Below are 18,775 nucleotides of genomic sequence, written 5' to 3'. Positions count from 1 at the left end.
GAGGCCTCGGGAGGCCCGGGGGCGGGGGCGGGGTGGGTGCGTGCCGGTGGGAGGCTGGTAGTAGCCTGGAAGCTGCGAGGGAGAGAGGGAGGAGGCGGGTTTCTAACCTCCTGTCGAGGACGGCTTCGAAAACTTCGCAGAAGCAAAACAACTGTGAAACGACGGGGCGTGAAGAGGGTGGCGGAGGCTTCATGACTTAGGGGAGAGTCATTGTTAGGATGCTGGACAGGCTCGGACAGGGCTGCGGGCGCCCGGGGCTTCGGGACTTGCCAGAAGGGTCTCAGAAAGAGGCCTTGGAGAAGGAAGGAGAGGGGGGAAGGAAGTTGCAGTGTACAAAGAAAGCCATTTTGAGGGGCGAAAGCAAAGAACGGAAAGAGGAGCGAACTTTCTCTACCGAGAGAGACTTCTCGGCGGAGAGGCAGTTTGCTAGAGTATCTGGATTTCTAAGTAAGACTGCTGTAACAGTAACGCTCCTTGGCTGGCTGGAATGAGTGTTCAACTCAGGAATACATGTTTCTGGGTATATAGTTACTTTTTGGATAACCAAGTTCTGGCAGAGTGTGCTGGATTGTAGTCTCTGGAGAATTAAAATCCCCATCTGTACAGATGCGGAGTTTGCTATGATTGAATTGGCAACCCCCTGTGTCCCCCCCCCCCCCCTTTTTTTGGTAGAGTGGAAATCACAGGAGTGAATTCTCTTCGCGGAGGTCGGAGGACAGCTCTGCTCTGTTGGCTGTCTCGGTACTTTCTGGCTGGGGAAGGATCTGACGTCTCCTTCCCCCGCTTCTTCCTCTCCCTCCCCTGCCAGAGATCTCCTTTGTTTATTCGTGGATGGCTTGTAGGTGAATCTCCAGTGTTGTGCTGGTGCCTTGAAAAGTGGAAATGCAGTGTCTTGATCCATGCTTGTTGCCCTAAACCCCTTATTACAAAATAAGTAGGACATATTTTATTACCTTTTTAAAAAAAATGGAATCTCTGCAAGACCAACCTGGATAAATATTATTTAAATTTTTTCAGTCCACTATCGGTTTACTTGTGAAAGAACATACTTGTTTTGACCTATACATGTTTGTTAAGATTATATGATACCCTTTAATATTCTTTTATTCTGCTTTCATGTGAGCATTTGCAAAACTTTCCCTCACTTGAGTATATGAAGTTCTAGGCTTGTTAGCGCTAGATAGGTGTTAGTGCTCAATTAAAGGTAACCTTTCTCTCCTTAATTTGTTTGACCAAGTATTTAATAAGACTCCATTTTCTATTCTTTGGGTGTATATATATGTTATATACTACCACTTTACTTTAGTTATCTATTATATATATATTGCTACACATTGCAATCAGTCTAAAAGTTTTATCACTCCACAAATATTTTAATTTCTTCTGTCAAAAGTAAGCAGTGGTGTGCTAAATTCTAGTTAATAGTCAGGAATGTAGCTGATAGAAGCCTAGGTATTTTGAATAAAAGATCTCTACCTCTTCCTTATCACCTCTAATCTAAGTGGTTTAGATTTGTGTAAGTTCTAAATAGACTTTAATTTTTTTCTTCTAGTGAAATTTTCTTACTTTCTTAATATGTTTTTTAGGTGAATCAAAAAGGGTCCCAGGAAACCTGTGACTGTTGAAGAAAATTCATCTGTCAATTTTTGATATTCAAGGAAGAGTATTTATATTCATCTTTTAAACTGGGAAGATTTATATTCCATTTTAAAACTTGTTGATATTTACAATGAATGGACATAGTGATGAAGAAAGTGTTAGAAACAGTAGTGGAGAATCAAGGTAAGCGCTTACTATCAAGTATTTATGAAGAGAATTGAAAATTTTTGTGATTATTTTTAGTTTCCTAATAGTGGCAGAGTTTTCAGATTCAGATTCTTAGCTATCCAAAGACTAAAAAGTGTCTAATATATAAAGCTTGTTTGGTAAAAAATTTTAATTGTTTTTTTTCCATTGAAGTACACAAAGAAGAGTTCATAGAAAGTTTGTGTTAAATCTTTGGAGGTTTCTATTGTTTGGGTTAATAATTAAAGCAAGAGTTAGTAAAAAGACATTTAACTTGATTTGACTGTTAATGCACTCTCCAAATAAAAGGAGTAAGATTGTATTTTTCTGGCATTTTGTCTTCTCTACTTGTGCTGTCTAATATATAGTATCCACTAGCCATATGTGGCTCTTTAAGTTAATTAAACTTACAAAATAGTCAAAATTCAGTTGGTTACACTAAACACATTTCCAATACTAGTCACTTGTGGCTAGTGGCTACCATGATGGACAGCACAGACAGAAAACATTTCTATCACTACAAAAAGTTGTGGACAATACTGATCTGACATTAGTTGAAATATTGCTGCAGTGCTACCCCTCCCCCCATTATCTTTCACATTTGAGTTGTAATTAAACTAGTATATGAATGAGTTAAAGGTTCTTACTTGAGCCATGTATTTGCAAAGAAGATACCGTTTATGGGAATAAGCCATATTAAGCTATTTTAATTTGTGAGAAACCTTTTCTAGTACAGAGTCTTTAAATTCATCTGTAGACCTCAAAGTTGAGTTATCTGCACAATGATAGTACAACCCATGTAGCAATTATATGTGGAAATCGGGAATATGGATGTTGGAATCAGATTGCCTGATATCTTATGCCAGTTCTACGTATTAGCTTTGTGAGTTAGGGCAAATTATTTAACTTCTGAGGAATTGGTTTTTGCACTTATAAAATGGGAATTACGGTATTAAAGTTAGGATTGAAATGCTACATGTAAAGGGCTTAACATAGTTCCTGATATACTGTGCGTTCCATATTTGCTTATTATAATTTGCATCTTGTTTTATGTAACACAATAGGATACTACATAACTGAAACATTAATTATAGTGATGGACAGGAAACAGGAAAGTTTTGGCAGTCAGAATTTCAGTAAAAATGTTGGATAGACAATGAAACAGTAGTTTATTCGTTTGACTTGAGCCTTGAGATTTTCTGGTCTTGTTGGCTATTTAGTTTATCAGCTTTCATAGGCAGACTGGATAAGAAGAGCATCATAGTGAAAAAGGAGCAGTTATGGAGAGCAGCATTATTTAGTTAAACAAGTACTGGTCTAGGAGTTACTAAAACCAGAGTTGACACCATCTTTGCGCTAATCAGTTCTCCGAATGATTTCTTAACTGTGAAACAAGAATTTAAGTAAATGATTTCGAAGTTTCATCTTACTACTTAATGTATAAAGTATAATGTTTTAGACAACAATTTGACTAGAATCATCAGTGTTGAAAGGCTAAATTATAAGATGAATCTCAGCTGTGATTCAATCTCTACAGATATACTGACTGTAGTAAGTGAATAGAAGAATCACATTGTCCACTTTCTCTTCATTAGTGAGCAATGAGATGGTTAAGAGGTAGAAATATCTAGAAACATAGGAACCAAATTACCTACAAAATAGGAAATAAGACTCTTGAGAGCAAGAGGTTATGCTTTGTTATATTCTGACCTGTTTCAGTAATCTTTTATGTATTTTGCTGCCATATCTGAAGCAAAGGGTGACTACAGTAGTAAGTGAAATTGGATAGTATAGGGGAAAGAAATTAAACCCCAAGAAATCCATTTATTTAAAGCAATCTTTTGTAATGCATACTCATTTTAAATAATTGCATATTCTCTAATTATTCTGAGTCATTATTTCACCCATACAGGCTTTAATCCTCAGAAGTGTTATCTATTCTTACAACTGCCTTGGTGTTTATCAGAAGGAGAACCTGCTTCTATTTTACTTTCATTTTCTTCCTTATTGCTGCTATGCTATCCTTTTCCTTTGCTTCGCTGTCATTGTTATTAATTCTTAGGTTCTCTCCCACCCCCCATCCCAAGCTTTCATAACAGGCCAGTCCAGAGAAGGGAGATTGTGTCTAGTTAAAAAAGTGAGTTGAATTTCATAGATATAGGGATTTTCTTGCAAAAACCCAGAAGTTACCCTATGAATATTAATATTAGTAATGAGAGGAGAAATGTACTCTGCTTGAAAAAGTTATATACATTGTAAATTTGCTTTTTATTGACTAGAGTTTTTAAATGCATTTTTGCTTCAGATTATTTTTATCCTTTGTGGAAGTTCTTGAAATGAAATAGAACTAAGAAAGATCATTTGACATTTTGGCTTGGTATATAATAAACTTTCTACTAAATTTTTTTTTTAATTCTTTCCGTGTAGAAAGCTCTTTATAACTGTTTACTGAAAGGAAAAATACACATAGGAAAATGTCTCTGGCTATGCTATAACTGTCAATTTTGAAACTTATTTACTAAGAAATGTGGGTCAGGATGCACCTGTACATCAGTTTCAACTCAGCACAAAGTCTACTATCTCATTGAAGTTAAGTTTTCTAAAAATACTATTGGAAGATTTCAAAGCATCAATTTCTAGCTGTGTGAATTTATGTTGTTATATGCAACCAAGTTTTCTAATCCCAGTAAGACATTTTTTATTTTTCAGTTATCTTGAATGATTACTTACTTCAGAAATAGATTTATGGGTAAAGACCAGAATTATATAGTCACATTTACTAAATTTTGAATGATTGCTATACATGCTTAATACTCAGAAGAACTCTGCTTGCCTGTAGATTAATTTTTTTTGTTTTTTGCAGAATAAATTTTTAGTAATGTAAGTTTGTCCGTGTAAATTTAAGAATTTATTTGAATCACTATAATTACTTGATATGTTATGCTCTTGAAAGTTCTTATAGAGTGACAGAACTTGTTGGTGATGTGTGATAATGTTCTTAATCATTTAGAATTAATCTATAGCTGGCAATTGAGCTTTGTTGGCCTGATTCTTAGAATTCTTTATTTTTTTCATTACAACTTTTTATAGTATTAACAATGCTTGATTTAATATATTTATATATGTATTAAATGCCTGTGTGTAAATTTTATATTTACTTAGAGGAACTCTGTTGCACTTATATTTCCTTGGCTTATAGAAAATATTAATTATTGCTTTATGCTTAAAGAATTTTTAGATCTCAACTTTTAAAGTGTTTTGGATAGGCAATGAGTAGGAAATAGGATGAATGTAAATGTTCTAACTGAAAATCTCTTTTACAGAAATACAGTCTTTAAAATACTTTTTAATGGTTATGAGAAGCCCTATAGTCTAAATGACCTGTTAAATTTAAGGAACACCAAGTGAAGGTTAAATTGAACACAGGTCACATTTTTCACCAACTGTTTCAAACTTGCATATATTACATTCACTCTGTGATATACAGTTTTATGTTGAATACTATTGTGCTATACCGTTTTTGGCAACATTGCATTTATGTATACACACACGAAGATTTCTTGCCCAGCTGGTATGGTTCAGTGGTTGAGCTATGAACCAGGAGGTCAGGGTTCGATTCCTGGTAGGGCACATGCTTGGCTTGCGGGCTTGATCCCCAGTAGGAGGTGTGCAGGAGGTGGCCGATCAATGGTTCTCTCTCATCATTGATGCTTCTATCTCTCTCCCTCCCCCTTCCTCTCTCTGAAATTAATAAAAATATTTTTTTAAAAAAATATTTCTTGCCATCAGAATCTATTTCTTTCACTAAATGAATTTGAACAATTTTTAAAGGTCACGCCAATTAAAATGGTGTTACCTGAGCTTACTTTGCAATTATCTCAGAGTTAAAAAAAAATTCATTCTTAAATTTCAAAAATTTGTACTAAAGAGCATTTTAAGGAAGACATGAACTTCCCAAACCAGAATGGCTAGAAATCAGTGAGTTAAGGAAACTGTTTTTTAAAATTTCCTGTGATGTCATTAATTGCAGGAAAGTATGACTTTTTCATCTCTTATTTTGTTAATTTCTCCATTCAGTATGTGCGTTCTGCATCTTTTTCTATTAAGTTTTTCTTTCTTCAAATTTACATTTACTGAATCTAAGGTCGTTCAAGATAATTTCTTAGGCTTTAAAAATTCAAACTGTTAAGTAGGAGCTTAAGTTATAGGTTACTCTCCCCAAGTAGGATTGATTACATCAAGATTTTCACAGAATTTCCTAGGATTTGGTCAGTCTAGGTTACTGTATTCAGATTTATTGGTGGCTCATAAGGATAAGAGAATTGTATATGACTTGACTCTCAAAGACATTACATAGGCATGAGATAATGTGGGGCAAACTGTCTTTTTAATATTGCTAAAGTTGCTTATTTAAGATCTCGATGACTGGTGGGTTACATGGGTACTTCTTTGTAGTGAAGAGATAACGAATAAATGGAGAAACCTTTTTGCTTTACATTTTTGATGGAAAATTCAAAAACATACAGAAATAGAAAAGTTGCAGTTCCAGTTGTGGTCACCTAGGAGCTTATTCAGAATATACAACCTTGGGCCCCACCTCAGACTTAATGGATCAGAATCTTCATTTTAAATAGATTCCTGAGTGATTTGTTTTCATATTAAATCTATATATAAAAGCCTAAGTGACCATCCTACCAGTAGCTATGACGCACAATGACCACCAGAGGGCAGATGCTCAACACAGAAGCTGCCAAGCTGCGGTGACTTGGCAGCTGCGGTTCTTGGGTGACTCACCTGGAACCAGAAAGGAGGGAGACTGATTCTGGGGTGCATCACCCAAGAACCACCTTCTTGCAATCTGGGACGCCTTGGGGGATGTCGGAGAGCTGGTTTCAGCCTGATCCCTGCAGGCCAGGCTAAGGGACCCCAGTATGCATATATATGAAGCTGTTTGCTTGGAGTCATTAAGAACCTTGCCATTTTTATTTATTTTTTTGTTATTATACATGCTTTTTATTTTCTGGGAACCCCACAAAAATGGTGTCATGGATCATGCCAGCAAGAGGCTGGGTACATTTTATTTTTCAAAAAACAATAATAATGGCAACCAGTAATTATTGAGCTCTCTTACTCTGACTGAGCCAGGCATAACACACATAGTGCACAGTGCATTACATGAATTTATCACAGTTCATCTTCACAAAACTGTGATGTGCACAGTATCAATGATTTCCACTTGTCAGAGGGGAAACCCAATTTAAAAAAATTTTAAAATCTTTTTGAAAAAACTAAATTCCAGACTTTACTTGGATTTCATTGTTTTTTTCCGTTAACATTCTCTTCCTGTTCCAGGATTTAATCCAGAGCACCATGTTGTATTTAGTCGTTAACTCTCCCCGGTATCCTCTGGTATGTGAGAGTTTCTAAGTCTTCCTTGATTTCCTTAATTGTCTTATGAATTACTGGCCAGGTATCCTGTAGTATGTCCTCAAATTTGGATATTTGTCTGGTGCTTTTATTAGGATAAGCTAGGGTTATCAGTTTTTAGAAAGAGTATCACAGAGGAAACGTGCTTTTCTATTCACATTATATAGGGAGCATAATATCCATGTGGCATTACTGATGATATTAACCTACATCACTTGGCCATCACTTAAGTATTTGCCACAATTTTCCGCTGTAAAATTACTTTTTTCCCCTTTCCATTCTGTATTCTTTTGAAGCATGTCACTAGTCTACTCAGGTGGGTGGGAGTAGGAAGTGGGAAATGTTACATCCTCTGCTGGGAGCAGATATCTATAATAATAATAAAAGTGTAATATGCTAATTAGACCGGACAGCCAAGCGACCTTCCGGATGTCCTCTGGACAACCTTCTGAATGACCTTCCAGATGAAGCCAGGCAGCCATAGTGGCTGTGAGGGACTAGGGCACAGCTGCAAGGACTGAGCCCCTTGCACGAATTTTGTGCATCGGGTCTCTAGTATACATATATTAAGTGGAATTCTATAAAGAAGTCATTTCTCCCCCATTTATTCAATTATTCATTTATATATAAGCAAGGACTTATGTGTATGTATTTTATACTTTGGGTTATAAGCCAATAAATTATTTATTTTGTTGCTCACATTGTTCTAGGTTTGCTCATTGGGATTTCTCTTTCAAATTGGCTTCTGTGTCTTTTTACTCACTTCCATCCTTTTGCCCTAGAACCAGCCATTTCTCCAAGAACTTTGATTATATTTTTATTGATTTCAGAAAGGAGGGGAGAGGGAAGGAGAGATAGAAACATCAGTGATGAGAGGGAATCATTGATCGGCTGTCTCCTGCACGTTCCACACTGGGGATCGAGCCTGCAATCCAGGCATGTGCCTTGACTGGGAATTGAATCCTGACCTCCTGGTTCATAGGTCAACACTCAACCACTGAACAATGCTGGCTGGATGCAGTTTTGGAATTTTTAAGTAATATTCCCAGAAGAAACAAATTTATTAACTAGAATATAATATTTATATATAGTGAACAGTTGCTATTATACTTAGCCTTACAGTTTTCTAATTAAAAAACTTTTCCCAAGTTACTCAAGTTAGCTCTCCTCTTCCCCTCATCATTATGGATAAATCATAAATTTGTAATGAAGTTAGATTCATCTGTTACTTGCATTCTTCCATCCTGGGATACTCAGTCACATGGATAGATTTTTTTAAAACTTGTATATATTACATTTACTCTCTGAAATACAGTTTTATGGGTTTTGACAAGTACGTGGAATCATGTATCCTCACCCAAGTACTGTATAGAAAGATTCTTTCACCCTAAAATTTCCTCTGTGTGTTCCAGACCTGCTGAATCAGAATTTTCATTTTAATAAGGTTCCCAGGAAATTAACTTGAAGAAAGATTATTATGATCTATAGACTGGTCAGAACCTCTGGTTTTAGGAAGAAACTTTAGGAATCTATTGTTCCAGAATCAAGTTCTCTTCTATATTAATGAAAACATTACTGTTTATATTTAAGAATATATTTTGTGTCGTGATGCGAGGTGACTGCTTAGTTAAGAAGTCAACTTTAAGTAAATGTTAAACTACATTTGAAAATTTCTTTAGTATGTATAGATTCGGTGAGATATAGTTATCATTGAGATTAAAATACAGTAGACACTAAAAGTTCTGGCTAAACTGTACTGGTTTCTGGGATCCAATATCTATAGTATCTCTCAGAGTTGAGGCATAAGGCACAAAAATAGTGGAGAGCTCTTAATGAACCACTCCTAGTAGCTATTATACATCTCTCCAGTTGCTGCTTTCATAAATAAAGTTCTGTGTCTTCAGGTAGTTGTTTAATTTAGATCAGTGATTTTCAACCTTTTTCATCTCATGGCACACATAAACTAATCACTAAAATTCTACACCATACCAAAAAAAATATTTTTGCTGATGTGACCAAAAACAGATATAATCTTGACTCATTCACACGCAACAGCTATTGGCTGTTGTCATTTTGTAATGTGACAATCTAAGGGAAAAGAGGTCATTTCCCCTAAGTAGTCAGGTATTTGTGTGTTTTAAAAATTATTGAGGCACACTGGTTGAAAATTGCTGATTTTGGTGATTGAGCAGCTACTAAGTCATAGATATCCTGAAATGCTAAAATTGGAGATTCTTTTCTAAAGTTTATAATCAAGCAAGAAACCTAAGCCTTAAATATTTGTACTATCATGTGCATATGGTAAATACAGAAATAAGAGTCCTCAGCAGTTAAAATGTAGGAGACAGAGAAGTTTGATTATAAGACAGGTGGTTAATTTCAGCATAAAGCCAAATACAGAATGAAGTTAAAAAAAATTTGTGAGAGATCATTTAAAACGCTGGTAATCTTAAATTTGGTGTGTGTTAAAAGTCCTGGCAATGTGGTTTATAATATAAGGTGAGGTATTTTGACAGGCTAAGGCATAAAACAAAAAGTACTTTTTATATCCAGGAAAAATGATGTTAGAAGGCAATAATTACTATGCTGAAGAGTTTTTATGTAAAGAAATGGGGCCATTGGAGAAGAGTGGAGTTACAGTCTAAATGCCCACAAGGAAAACTGTTCTTGTTTTTTTGTGCTTGAGGTAGAATTCATGCACGGGTGGGGTCCCTTGGCCTGGCCTACGATTGGGCCAATCAGAGCCCTCTCACCTAGTCCTGATCAGGGTGGGGCCAACTGGTGGGGAGTGGGGAGGGACTGCAGGAGGTTGGCTGTGGGAGTGCACTGACCACCAGGGGGCAGCTCCTGCATTTAGCGTCTGCCCCCTGGTGGTTAGTATGCGTCATAGCTACCGGCCAGTCATCCGGTCATCTGGTTGACCAGTCAAAATGGTCGCTTAGGCTTTTATACATATAGACTAGAGGCCCGGTGCACAAAAATCATGCACAGAGGGGGGCGGGGTTCCCTCAGCCCAGCCTGCACCCACTCCAGTCAGGGACCCCTCGGGATGTCCATAAGGGATCAGGCCTAAACCGGCAGTCGGACACCCCTTTCACAATCTGGTACCACTGGCTCCTAACCACTCACCTGCATGCCTGCCTGATCACCCCTAACTGCCTCTGCTTGCCTGCCTGATCATTCCTAATGGCCTTCCCCTGCTGGGCTGATCTCATTCCCGACTGCACTCCTCTGCTGGCCAATTTGGTTCTGATTGGTCAGTTTCGATGCCAGTCAGTATCAAAAGCTCCGCCTCCACCCTAACCAGTTTGGCTCAGCAGATAGAGCATCAGCCTGCAGACTCAAGGGCCCCAGGTTTGATTCCGGTCAAGGGCATGTACCTTGGTTGCAGGCACATCCCCAGTAGGGGGCGTGCAAGAGGCAGCTGATCTATGTTTTCTCTCATCAATGTTTCTAACTCTGAATCGCTTTCCCCTCCTCTCTGTATAAAATCAATAAAATATATTAAAAAACAAAACCTCCACCTCCTAGGCAGCCAATAGCTCCTCACAGTTGACCCAGATTTGGTTCTGACTGGTCAGTTTCTCTGCCAGTCAGCGTCTCTGGGCCTATCACCGGGGCCTGATCAGAAAGGCAGGGCTAATCAGCAGTCCCAATGGAGGCCTGGAGAGAAATAGAGGCCAGGCTGTTGGCCAGGCCAGGAGAGAAAGAGAGGCAAGTTCTGATCAACGGCTGCCACAGAGGCTACAGGTCAAACCCTGCCTCTTGCTCTGTAGGCCTTTCTCCGGGCCTGATCTGCAGCCCCCTAGGCAGTCAGTGCTTGGTTGGGGTGCCCGGAGCAGCCCCAGTCAGTGTTGGGTCCCTACGCAACCCTGCATTGACTTCCGGTCTGGTCGAGCCTTAGGTCGTAATTGGTCGTTACGACCCTGGCTCTTTATTATATAGATTACTAGAGGCCCAGCGTGGGAAATCACACTTGGTAGCCTGCTGCTGTTCACTGCCCCGCCCCACCCGCCACCCACCTTGCTGCCATCAAAGCCTGTGGGCTGCGGGGGAGGGACTGAGAGGTGCTCAATGCACCTCATTGTGACAGGTTGTTTGGTCATCACGGTCATCATGGACACTGACTTTTTATATATAGATTGCTATTTGATGGAACTACTGCAATATTTCCACTTCTGTAACTAAATTCTAGATTCATTAATAAAAGGAAGTTTGAGCTGAAAGGAAATTTTATAAGAATTACAACTAGCTGTACACGAGTACAAAAACATGATCTTCTCTTTATTCCAATTTTAGCATGTATTTTATACCAAAGCATTTGCCAAATGTGCAGTAGCTTATCCCAGGCATACTATACTACATTGATTAACTTTTTTTTGCTATATGACTCACAGTAGATGGAGGTTGTTTTTATGTGTAAACATTCCCATGGCTATATGCAGACTGTGATGAAACACCAAATTACAAATAATTTTGTTAGAAAGCAAAGCATATGGTGCTGGAAATTTTGTGGGTTGTGTATGTGTGTGTTTTGTGTGTGTGTATGTGTATGTATGATGGTATTCATTAAAGTAATTTAAAGGCATATAAATATATACATACATCTTCAGTCCTTACCCAAGGATATGTTTATTGATTTGAGAGAGAGGGAGAAAGAGAGGGAGAGAGAGAAACATTGATGTGAGAAAGAAACACCAATTGGTTGCTTCTCATACATGCCCCTACCAGGGACCAAACCCGAAATCTATGTCCTGATTGGGAATTGAACCCAATACCTTTAGGTTTATGGGACAATACTTCAACCAACTGAGCCACACTGGCCAGGGTTCATATAAATAGATTAGCTTTTTAAAATTGAAGTTTTAAATGTAGACATTTATTTTATTTGTGCTAACCTAAGAATTGTTGATAATTTCAAGCATATGCAAAAGTAGTGACAACTGTAAAATGAACCCTTGTGTACATATCATCTAGCTTCAACATATTTTATCTCATGGCCACTTTAGTTTAATTTCTAAATTCTACCTACTACTAACCCCTCCTCAATTATTTTAAAGATTATTTTGAAACATCATGTAATTTCTACATGTTAGACTTACACGTGATAGGGAATACCAATGAGGAAAAAAAATTGTTATCAAGCTTTACCTACCTGTTGTAATTATAAATTATTTAATTTGAGATGTATTGTGTCATTAATAACAAATTTAATGTATTTTATGAGACTTTTACTTAGTGACTTCCAAGCATAAACATATACACATAGGCCTTATTTCTCATCTGATTCCTGATTCCTGAATTTACAGAAACTTTTGAATTTACTGTCTTTAACTTAGATTCAACATGACTAAACCCAGACAGTCATGCTAAATGTTATCCTTCCTAGCATCTATTTCTAGCAGCTTTATTCTCATTTATTAGAGACTTTAAGGTATTGTACTGCTTTAACAAAGTTTACTTTATAATAGGATTTTTGTCTTGGATTGGTAATTTAGAATACTAAAAGGAACCATTGTATTTGTTGTTCAATTCCTAAAAGCAGTGGCACTAACAGTTTCTGGAACCGTATGGGTGGATAGATGCTTTCCAGATTTTTCTCTATATACTTATATTGATTTTAGAGAGGAAGGAAGAGGGAGAGAGGGATAAGAACATCCTATCTAATAAAGAGATAATATGCAAATTGACCATCATTCCAACACACAAAGGTGGCCACCCCAATGTGGTCAAAGATGGCCACCCTCATGTGGACACAAGATGGGTGCCACAAGATGGCCAGCAGGGTAGAGCAGTTGGGTGACCAGGCCTGCAGGGGAGGGCAGTTTAGGGGGAGCAAGACAGGGCAGTTGGGGGGGGCAGGCCTGTTGGGGAGGGCAGTTGGCGGGGGGGACCAGGCCGGCAGAGGAGGGCAGTTAGGAGCTACCGAGCCGGCATGGGAGGGCAGTTAGGGGCAATTGGGCCGGCAGGGGACCGGTTAGGCGTCATTCAGCCTGGCAGGGGAGTGGTTAGGGGGTGATCAGGCTGGCAGGCAGAAGCGGTTAGCGGCAATCAGGCAGGCAGACAGGTGAGCGGTTGGGAGCCATCAGTCCTGGATTTTGAGTGGAATGTCCAACTGCCCGTTTAGGCCCGATCCCTCAAGGGGTCCCAGATTGGAGAGGATGCAGGCTGGGCTGAGGGACACCCCCCACCCCCCGCATGAATTTCATGCACCCGACCCTCTAGTCAATGATGAGAGAACCATTGATCGGCTGCCTCCTACTTGGGATTGAGCCTGCAAACTGGGGCATGTATCCTGACCAGGAATCATACCATGACCTCCTAGTTCATGAGTCTGCTATGCTCAACCATTGAGCTATACCAGCAGGGCTCAAATGTTTAATAATTATTTTATGGTTTGTAGTAAAAGATAAAATGGATAACAAATTTTAACAGTATAATTTTATAGAATTTAAAGATAGTCTGATCTTGGTCATCATCTGCCTAGCTAAACCTCATTTTCTAAATTACTTGTTCTAAGCTAATATATTTTAAATAATGAGTTGCAACACATTACAAGATCATGATAAGATTTTTAAGTGAAAGAAATAATATAAACTAGAATAGAAAATGCAGTGTTGTAGAGTTATTTCATCAAGTTTTTTCATGTATACAGGTTTACACATGCATATATGCTTCATCGTGATAGAAAATGTATGTTATATAAGTTATGGTCTTAAAGTTTGAAAGGTATTAAATGGCCTTTGGCCACTAATTTGTTTTTTCTAATTGTAGTTATTTACTCAATGCCTATTTCCATATTGTTTTTCTAGTTCTGTTAAAGTGGATAATGATCTATAAAAATAACTAAAAGGCCCTGACTTAACGAATACCTATGTTAACTGCTTGGTCCTTATGACCCTTTCTCTCTCTGATACAGGTGGTCTAATTTACATATGTTTAAACATGCAGTCTTTTTTTTTCTTTAGTGCTACTCTTTTGAGATGTTCTTTTCATTCCTCTTCAGAACTTTTACACCCAGTCCAATATTACTTTCTTGACTTTTTAAAATCTATTCCAAGATTTACCAGAGCCAGTTTTTTCTATTAGTGATCTGGTGGTAAGGAAAGCAACTGCTCATTGCTACCATTTTCTTATAAGGTCATTTGTTGTTTTATTCTTCCTTTATGTTCCATTGCAGAATAGTTTCAAATTCCTGTGATAAAAAAGCAAAGAATACTTGTAATATAAAAGAATCTTTGTTTAACTTGAGAATACATTGTTCTCATGTATCCAGTACAGGTCTCAGTGTTTTCCTGAGTTCAAAGGATTGATATGAGTGGAGATTTGGGTACAGAAAAGGGAGGTTGCTATTCTGCCATATGTGGGCTGAAACTACTTTATAATATAGACTCACTGCTACCCACAAACATATGAAAAATGCTAAATGAAATAGAACATTGGGGAACAAAGTAGGTGCATGGCTGAACTTCAGAGAAAACTTTCCACTTGCCAGGAATAAAAGGGAACTCAAAGTCAGAAGAGGAGAGAGCAGTAAATTCTGAGCAAATATGAGAGGACGGGATATTTGTAAGGATGTAAGGCCCTCAGAACAGGAGGTTGGGATTGGGATTGGAATTAAGTATTTGACTATAGAATTAAGTTTCCTTAAAGCTGAGACCCTGATAGGGTTGCCTTCTCTGCAAAGGTCTAGAAAACTCCCTGGAAATGCCTACAAAGATATTTTTTGTTGATGTTGTGAACATAAAATGGAATACAGTATAAAAATAATTTGGAGGCTGTGAAGAGCTATTTAAAATTTTGTCTTAATTGGTATATAAATGAGAGAAAGGCCATAAGGGTCAAGCAGTTAACATACATGAATAAAGCTGTCCAGGTATAAGACATTGGGGATAAGAGGGAGGGGGACCATTATGAATTGGGCATCATATGCATCATTGAAAGGAACTAGTACTACTTTGTGACTGTGTGGGAAGTAGACCCAGTGTTTCCAAATTTCTGCTGCTTTAAAAGTAGCTTCTTAAAATTATTTCCCCCCCCCCAAACAATTTAAAATTAGATGACTTGGAGGAAGAAAAAATACAAAAGGAGAAAATTAGAGGCAGAGAAACCAGGAGGAAAGAGCAAGAAATCCATGTAATAAAGAGCTAATATGCAAATGGTTATCACACCCTCACACCATCATGCCTCAGACACTCAACACTGGGGAGAGAGAAATAGAGACCAGCCCGGCACAAATGAGCTCACAAGAGAGGAATGGGGACCAGCCAGGCTGCGGCCCAGGAGAGGGACAAGCCGCCCACCCTGTGGTCCTGGGAACCAGCGGCTGGGGCTGCGGCCTGGGAGAGGGACAAGCCGCCCGCCCTGTGGTCCCGGGCGCCAGTGGCTGCGCCTGTGCCTGCGTCCCAGGAGAGAGACAAGCTGCACACCCCATAGTCCTGGGAGCCAGCGGTTGGGCCTGCGCCTGTGGCCCGGGAGAGGGACAAGCCACCTGCCCCACGGTCCCCTGCTGCTGTGGCCGGCCCAGGTGAAGCCAGTCCGGATCCTGGGTGCCTGTGACAGGTCGAAGGAGGGAATCCTGGGTCCTGGGTGCAGGGCGAGGCAGAGGCTGTTAGGGGCGATCAGACTGGTAGGGGATCAGTTAGGGGTGATCAGGCAGCCAGGCAGAGGGGTTAGAGGCGATCAGGCAAGCAGGCAGGCAGGCAAGCGGTTAGGAGCCAAAGGTCCTGGATTGTGAGGGAGCCGGACATCCCCTGAGGGATCCCGGATTGCCCCCCCTCCCCCCGCATGAATTTCGTGCACCAGGCCTCTAGTATTATATTAAAAAAACTTAAGCTATGGTGTTTTGGAATAAAAAGCAAAGAGGAAGTAGTAATAGTAATTAATTTACAAATATGTATATTTTCAGAGTTTGTCAGGTAAAGTGCAGCGGTTCTCAACCTGTGGGTTGTGACCCCTTTGGCGGTCGAACGACCCTTTCACAGGGGTCGCCTAAGACCATCCTGCATATCAGATATTTACATTACGATTCATAACAATAGCAATATTAAAGTTATGAAGTTGCAACGAAAATAATTTTATGGTTGGGTCACAACATGAGGAACTGTATTTAAAGGGCCAGAAGGTTGAGAACCACTGTGCTAGAAAATAGAGATACAGTTATTTAGTAAAACACCCCCTACTAGTTTATGTTAAGTGCGTACTAAGTACCAGCAATCCTGAGTTGTCTTCTATAATCTGGGGGCAGAGGTCTAGGAAAGCTAAATTTTAGAACTGAAGGCTGAGTAGAGAAGGAGTACCAGGGAAGGAGGATTAACAAGCTTTCCAGGTATGGAGAATTGTTTTAGACCAAGGCTATGAGGTGAGAAGGCATAGCAAACTAAAGAGCTGAAAGAAGTAAGTGAGGCTAGGGTGCAGAATAGAGATAGGGGAGTGGTTTTAAGATGAAATTGGAGAGGTAGGCAGAAGTCCGATTTTAGTCATTTTATCCTAAGAACAAAAGTAAGCCATTGGAGCCCTCAATGTGTTTTATATACCTTTTGCACAGATTCACTGTGCTTGGCTTCAACACAGATTATGGGATTGGGCCTAGGCATATGCAGTTAAAAAATTGGAGAGGGATGGGGTTATCTTGATATTGGTTTAGAGTTTGAAAAGCATTTCTCCAATCTACTTCATAGATACTGAATCATAACATTTTAGTTACATGGAACTCACAAGGAAGTAAATAATTGATGATAGCTGCACTTATAAAGCACCTAAAAATTTAACTTGAAAAAACAGTTTTAAAATGGATTACATGTCTTATTGAACAGAATAGTAATTTTTCTGGTCACTCAAATTATTAACAACATTGGCTTATAATAACCCTCCAAATACTGGATAAAGATACTGGCCTCTTTACTATTCGAACCCGTGCAGATGTAAACGTTGAGCACTTTCCCCATCTTCTGTCAGCTGCAAGTTTTTTTTTCTTTTTTTTTTTTATTGCTTAAAGTATTACATGCTGCAAGTTTTAAGAGTTCTGAAAGTTTTGAAGGCAAATCAGAAGGGCAAAAATGGGAGTATCTACTGCCTACTTCAGTCAGCCCCTACTGAACAGTTTCTGGGACAAGTACAACTCAACATTTCCGCTTAATATCTTATTTGAACTTGAGCTATTAGCATTCACTGCAGGGAGTTTGTGCTATACATTGTTTTATACTGGGTGACCATAACAGTGGTATTTCTGTTATTAAGGAAAAGATGATATGCTGAGTTAGGCAACTAGCAGTTTCTAAGGCAGCTGTTATATACTATTGGTTTTCAGTTTCACTTTCTTAATAGTTCTACTTTTCCAGGTCACTTTAGGAAAAGCCAGTGTAGTTTTTATACTTCACCTGTGTTTTGGCCATTTTATTGACTGACTGTATAATAGCATACTACTGAATGTTTACCAACCTTATAATCATTTGACTTTTGTGGCTTTTATTTATTTTTTTAAAATATATTTTATTGATTTTTTACAGAGAGGAAGGGAGAGAGATAGATAGTTAGAAACATCGATGAGAGAGAAACATCGATCAGCTGCCTCCTGCACATCTCCCACTGGGGATGTGCCCGCAACCCAGGTACATGCCCTTCACCGGAATCGAACCCGGGACCTTTCGGTCCGCAGGCCGACGCTCTATCCACTGAGCCAAATCGGTTCGGCTGACTTTTGTGGCTTTTAAATTTTCTCATTTTATATCCGTTATCAGCAAATGAGATTTCACTTAATGACAAAAGCTTGTGGTATTGGAAATGTTTTTGTTTTATTGACATTTTTATTTTGAATTAATTTTTAATTTCAGAAAAGTTGCAAGAATGGTACCAAGAATTTTTAAAAATTAATCTCTGTTGTGAAAAGTATTAAAGATGTCTCCTTTTTCCCCCCATTGACCTCCTCCACGCCAGGCCTTCTCCACACTATTGTCTATGTTCATGAGTTATGCATCTATGCATAAAAGTTCTTTGCAAGAATGTTTTTCATATACCTTTTGCACAGATTCACTAATTTTTAAATTTTTGCTGAATTTTTCTGTTATTCTCTCTCTCTCTCTCTCTCTCTCTCTCTCTCTCTCTGTACGTGTGTGTACACATGAGTATAAATCTGATTGTTTATGAAAGAGGATATAAACATTCTTATTCATAATTTGCTTATGTTAAAAAAGGGGGGAAATAAGTTTTAAAATAATTACTAAATGGGGAGAGAGGGCATAGTATAGAGGAGATAGGATGGAAGCTGGACTTGGATTATAAATTTTGCAGCTCTCAGGTTCAGTCCAAGTAAATAATAAATCCAAATGAATAAAAAGCAAATGACCCTAATTAAATCAATTGGCCATACAGAATTAGATTTTTTTCAGTTGACTTTATGACAATAATATGATTATAGGAGGGAGTTTTCCTAAAGGACAAAAAGAATTGTAAAGAAATCTTGATCTTAACCCTACTAAGAATAACTAAACAAAGTAAATAAATACTTTATACTTCTAATATCTAAGGTAGAAACATGCTAATAATAAACCTATGCCACTAGAGT

The 18,775-nt window shown here is 38.5% G+C and overlaps 1 protein-coding gene across 2 annotated transcripts in view; it reads left to right on the top strand.

Annotated features, from left to right (window-relative positions):
* Nucleotides 1-1,568: 1,568 nt before the first annotated feature.
* Nucleotides 1,569-18,775, top strand: part of CHD1 (chromodomain helicase DNA binding protein 1) — a 72,612-nt gene continuing 55,405 nt past the window's right edge. For both annotated transcript variants that reach the window (XM_015558210.1, XM_006755125.2), the window contains exon 1: nucleotides 1,569-1,782. In XM_015558210.1, the coding sequence (XP_015413696.1) occupies nucleotides 1,730-1,782 (53 nt within the window). In that variant the 5' untranslated portion in view covers nucleotides 1,569-1,729. The remainder of the gene's footprint in view (nucleotides 1,783-18,775) is intronic.

This window comes from Myotis davidii, unplaced genomic scaffold, assembly GCF_000327345.1.
Source record: "Myotis davidii unplaced genomic scaffold, ASM32734v1 scaffold473, whole genome shotgun sequence".
Taxonomy (NCBI): domain Eukaryota; kingdom Metazoa; phylum Chordata; class Mammalia; order Chiroptera; family Vespertilionidae; genus Myotis; species Myotis davidii.
Note: the sequence above shows the minus strand (reverse complement) of the source record. Positions and strands in the feature narration are given on the sequence as shown.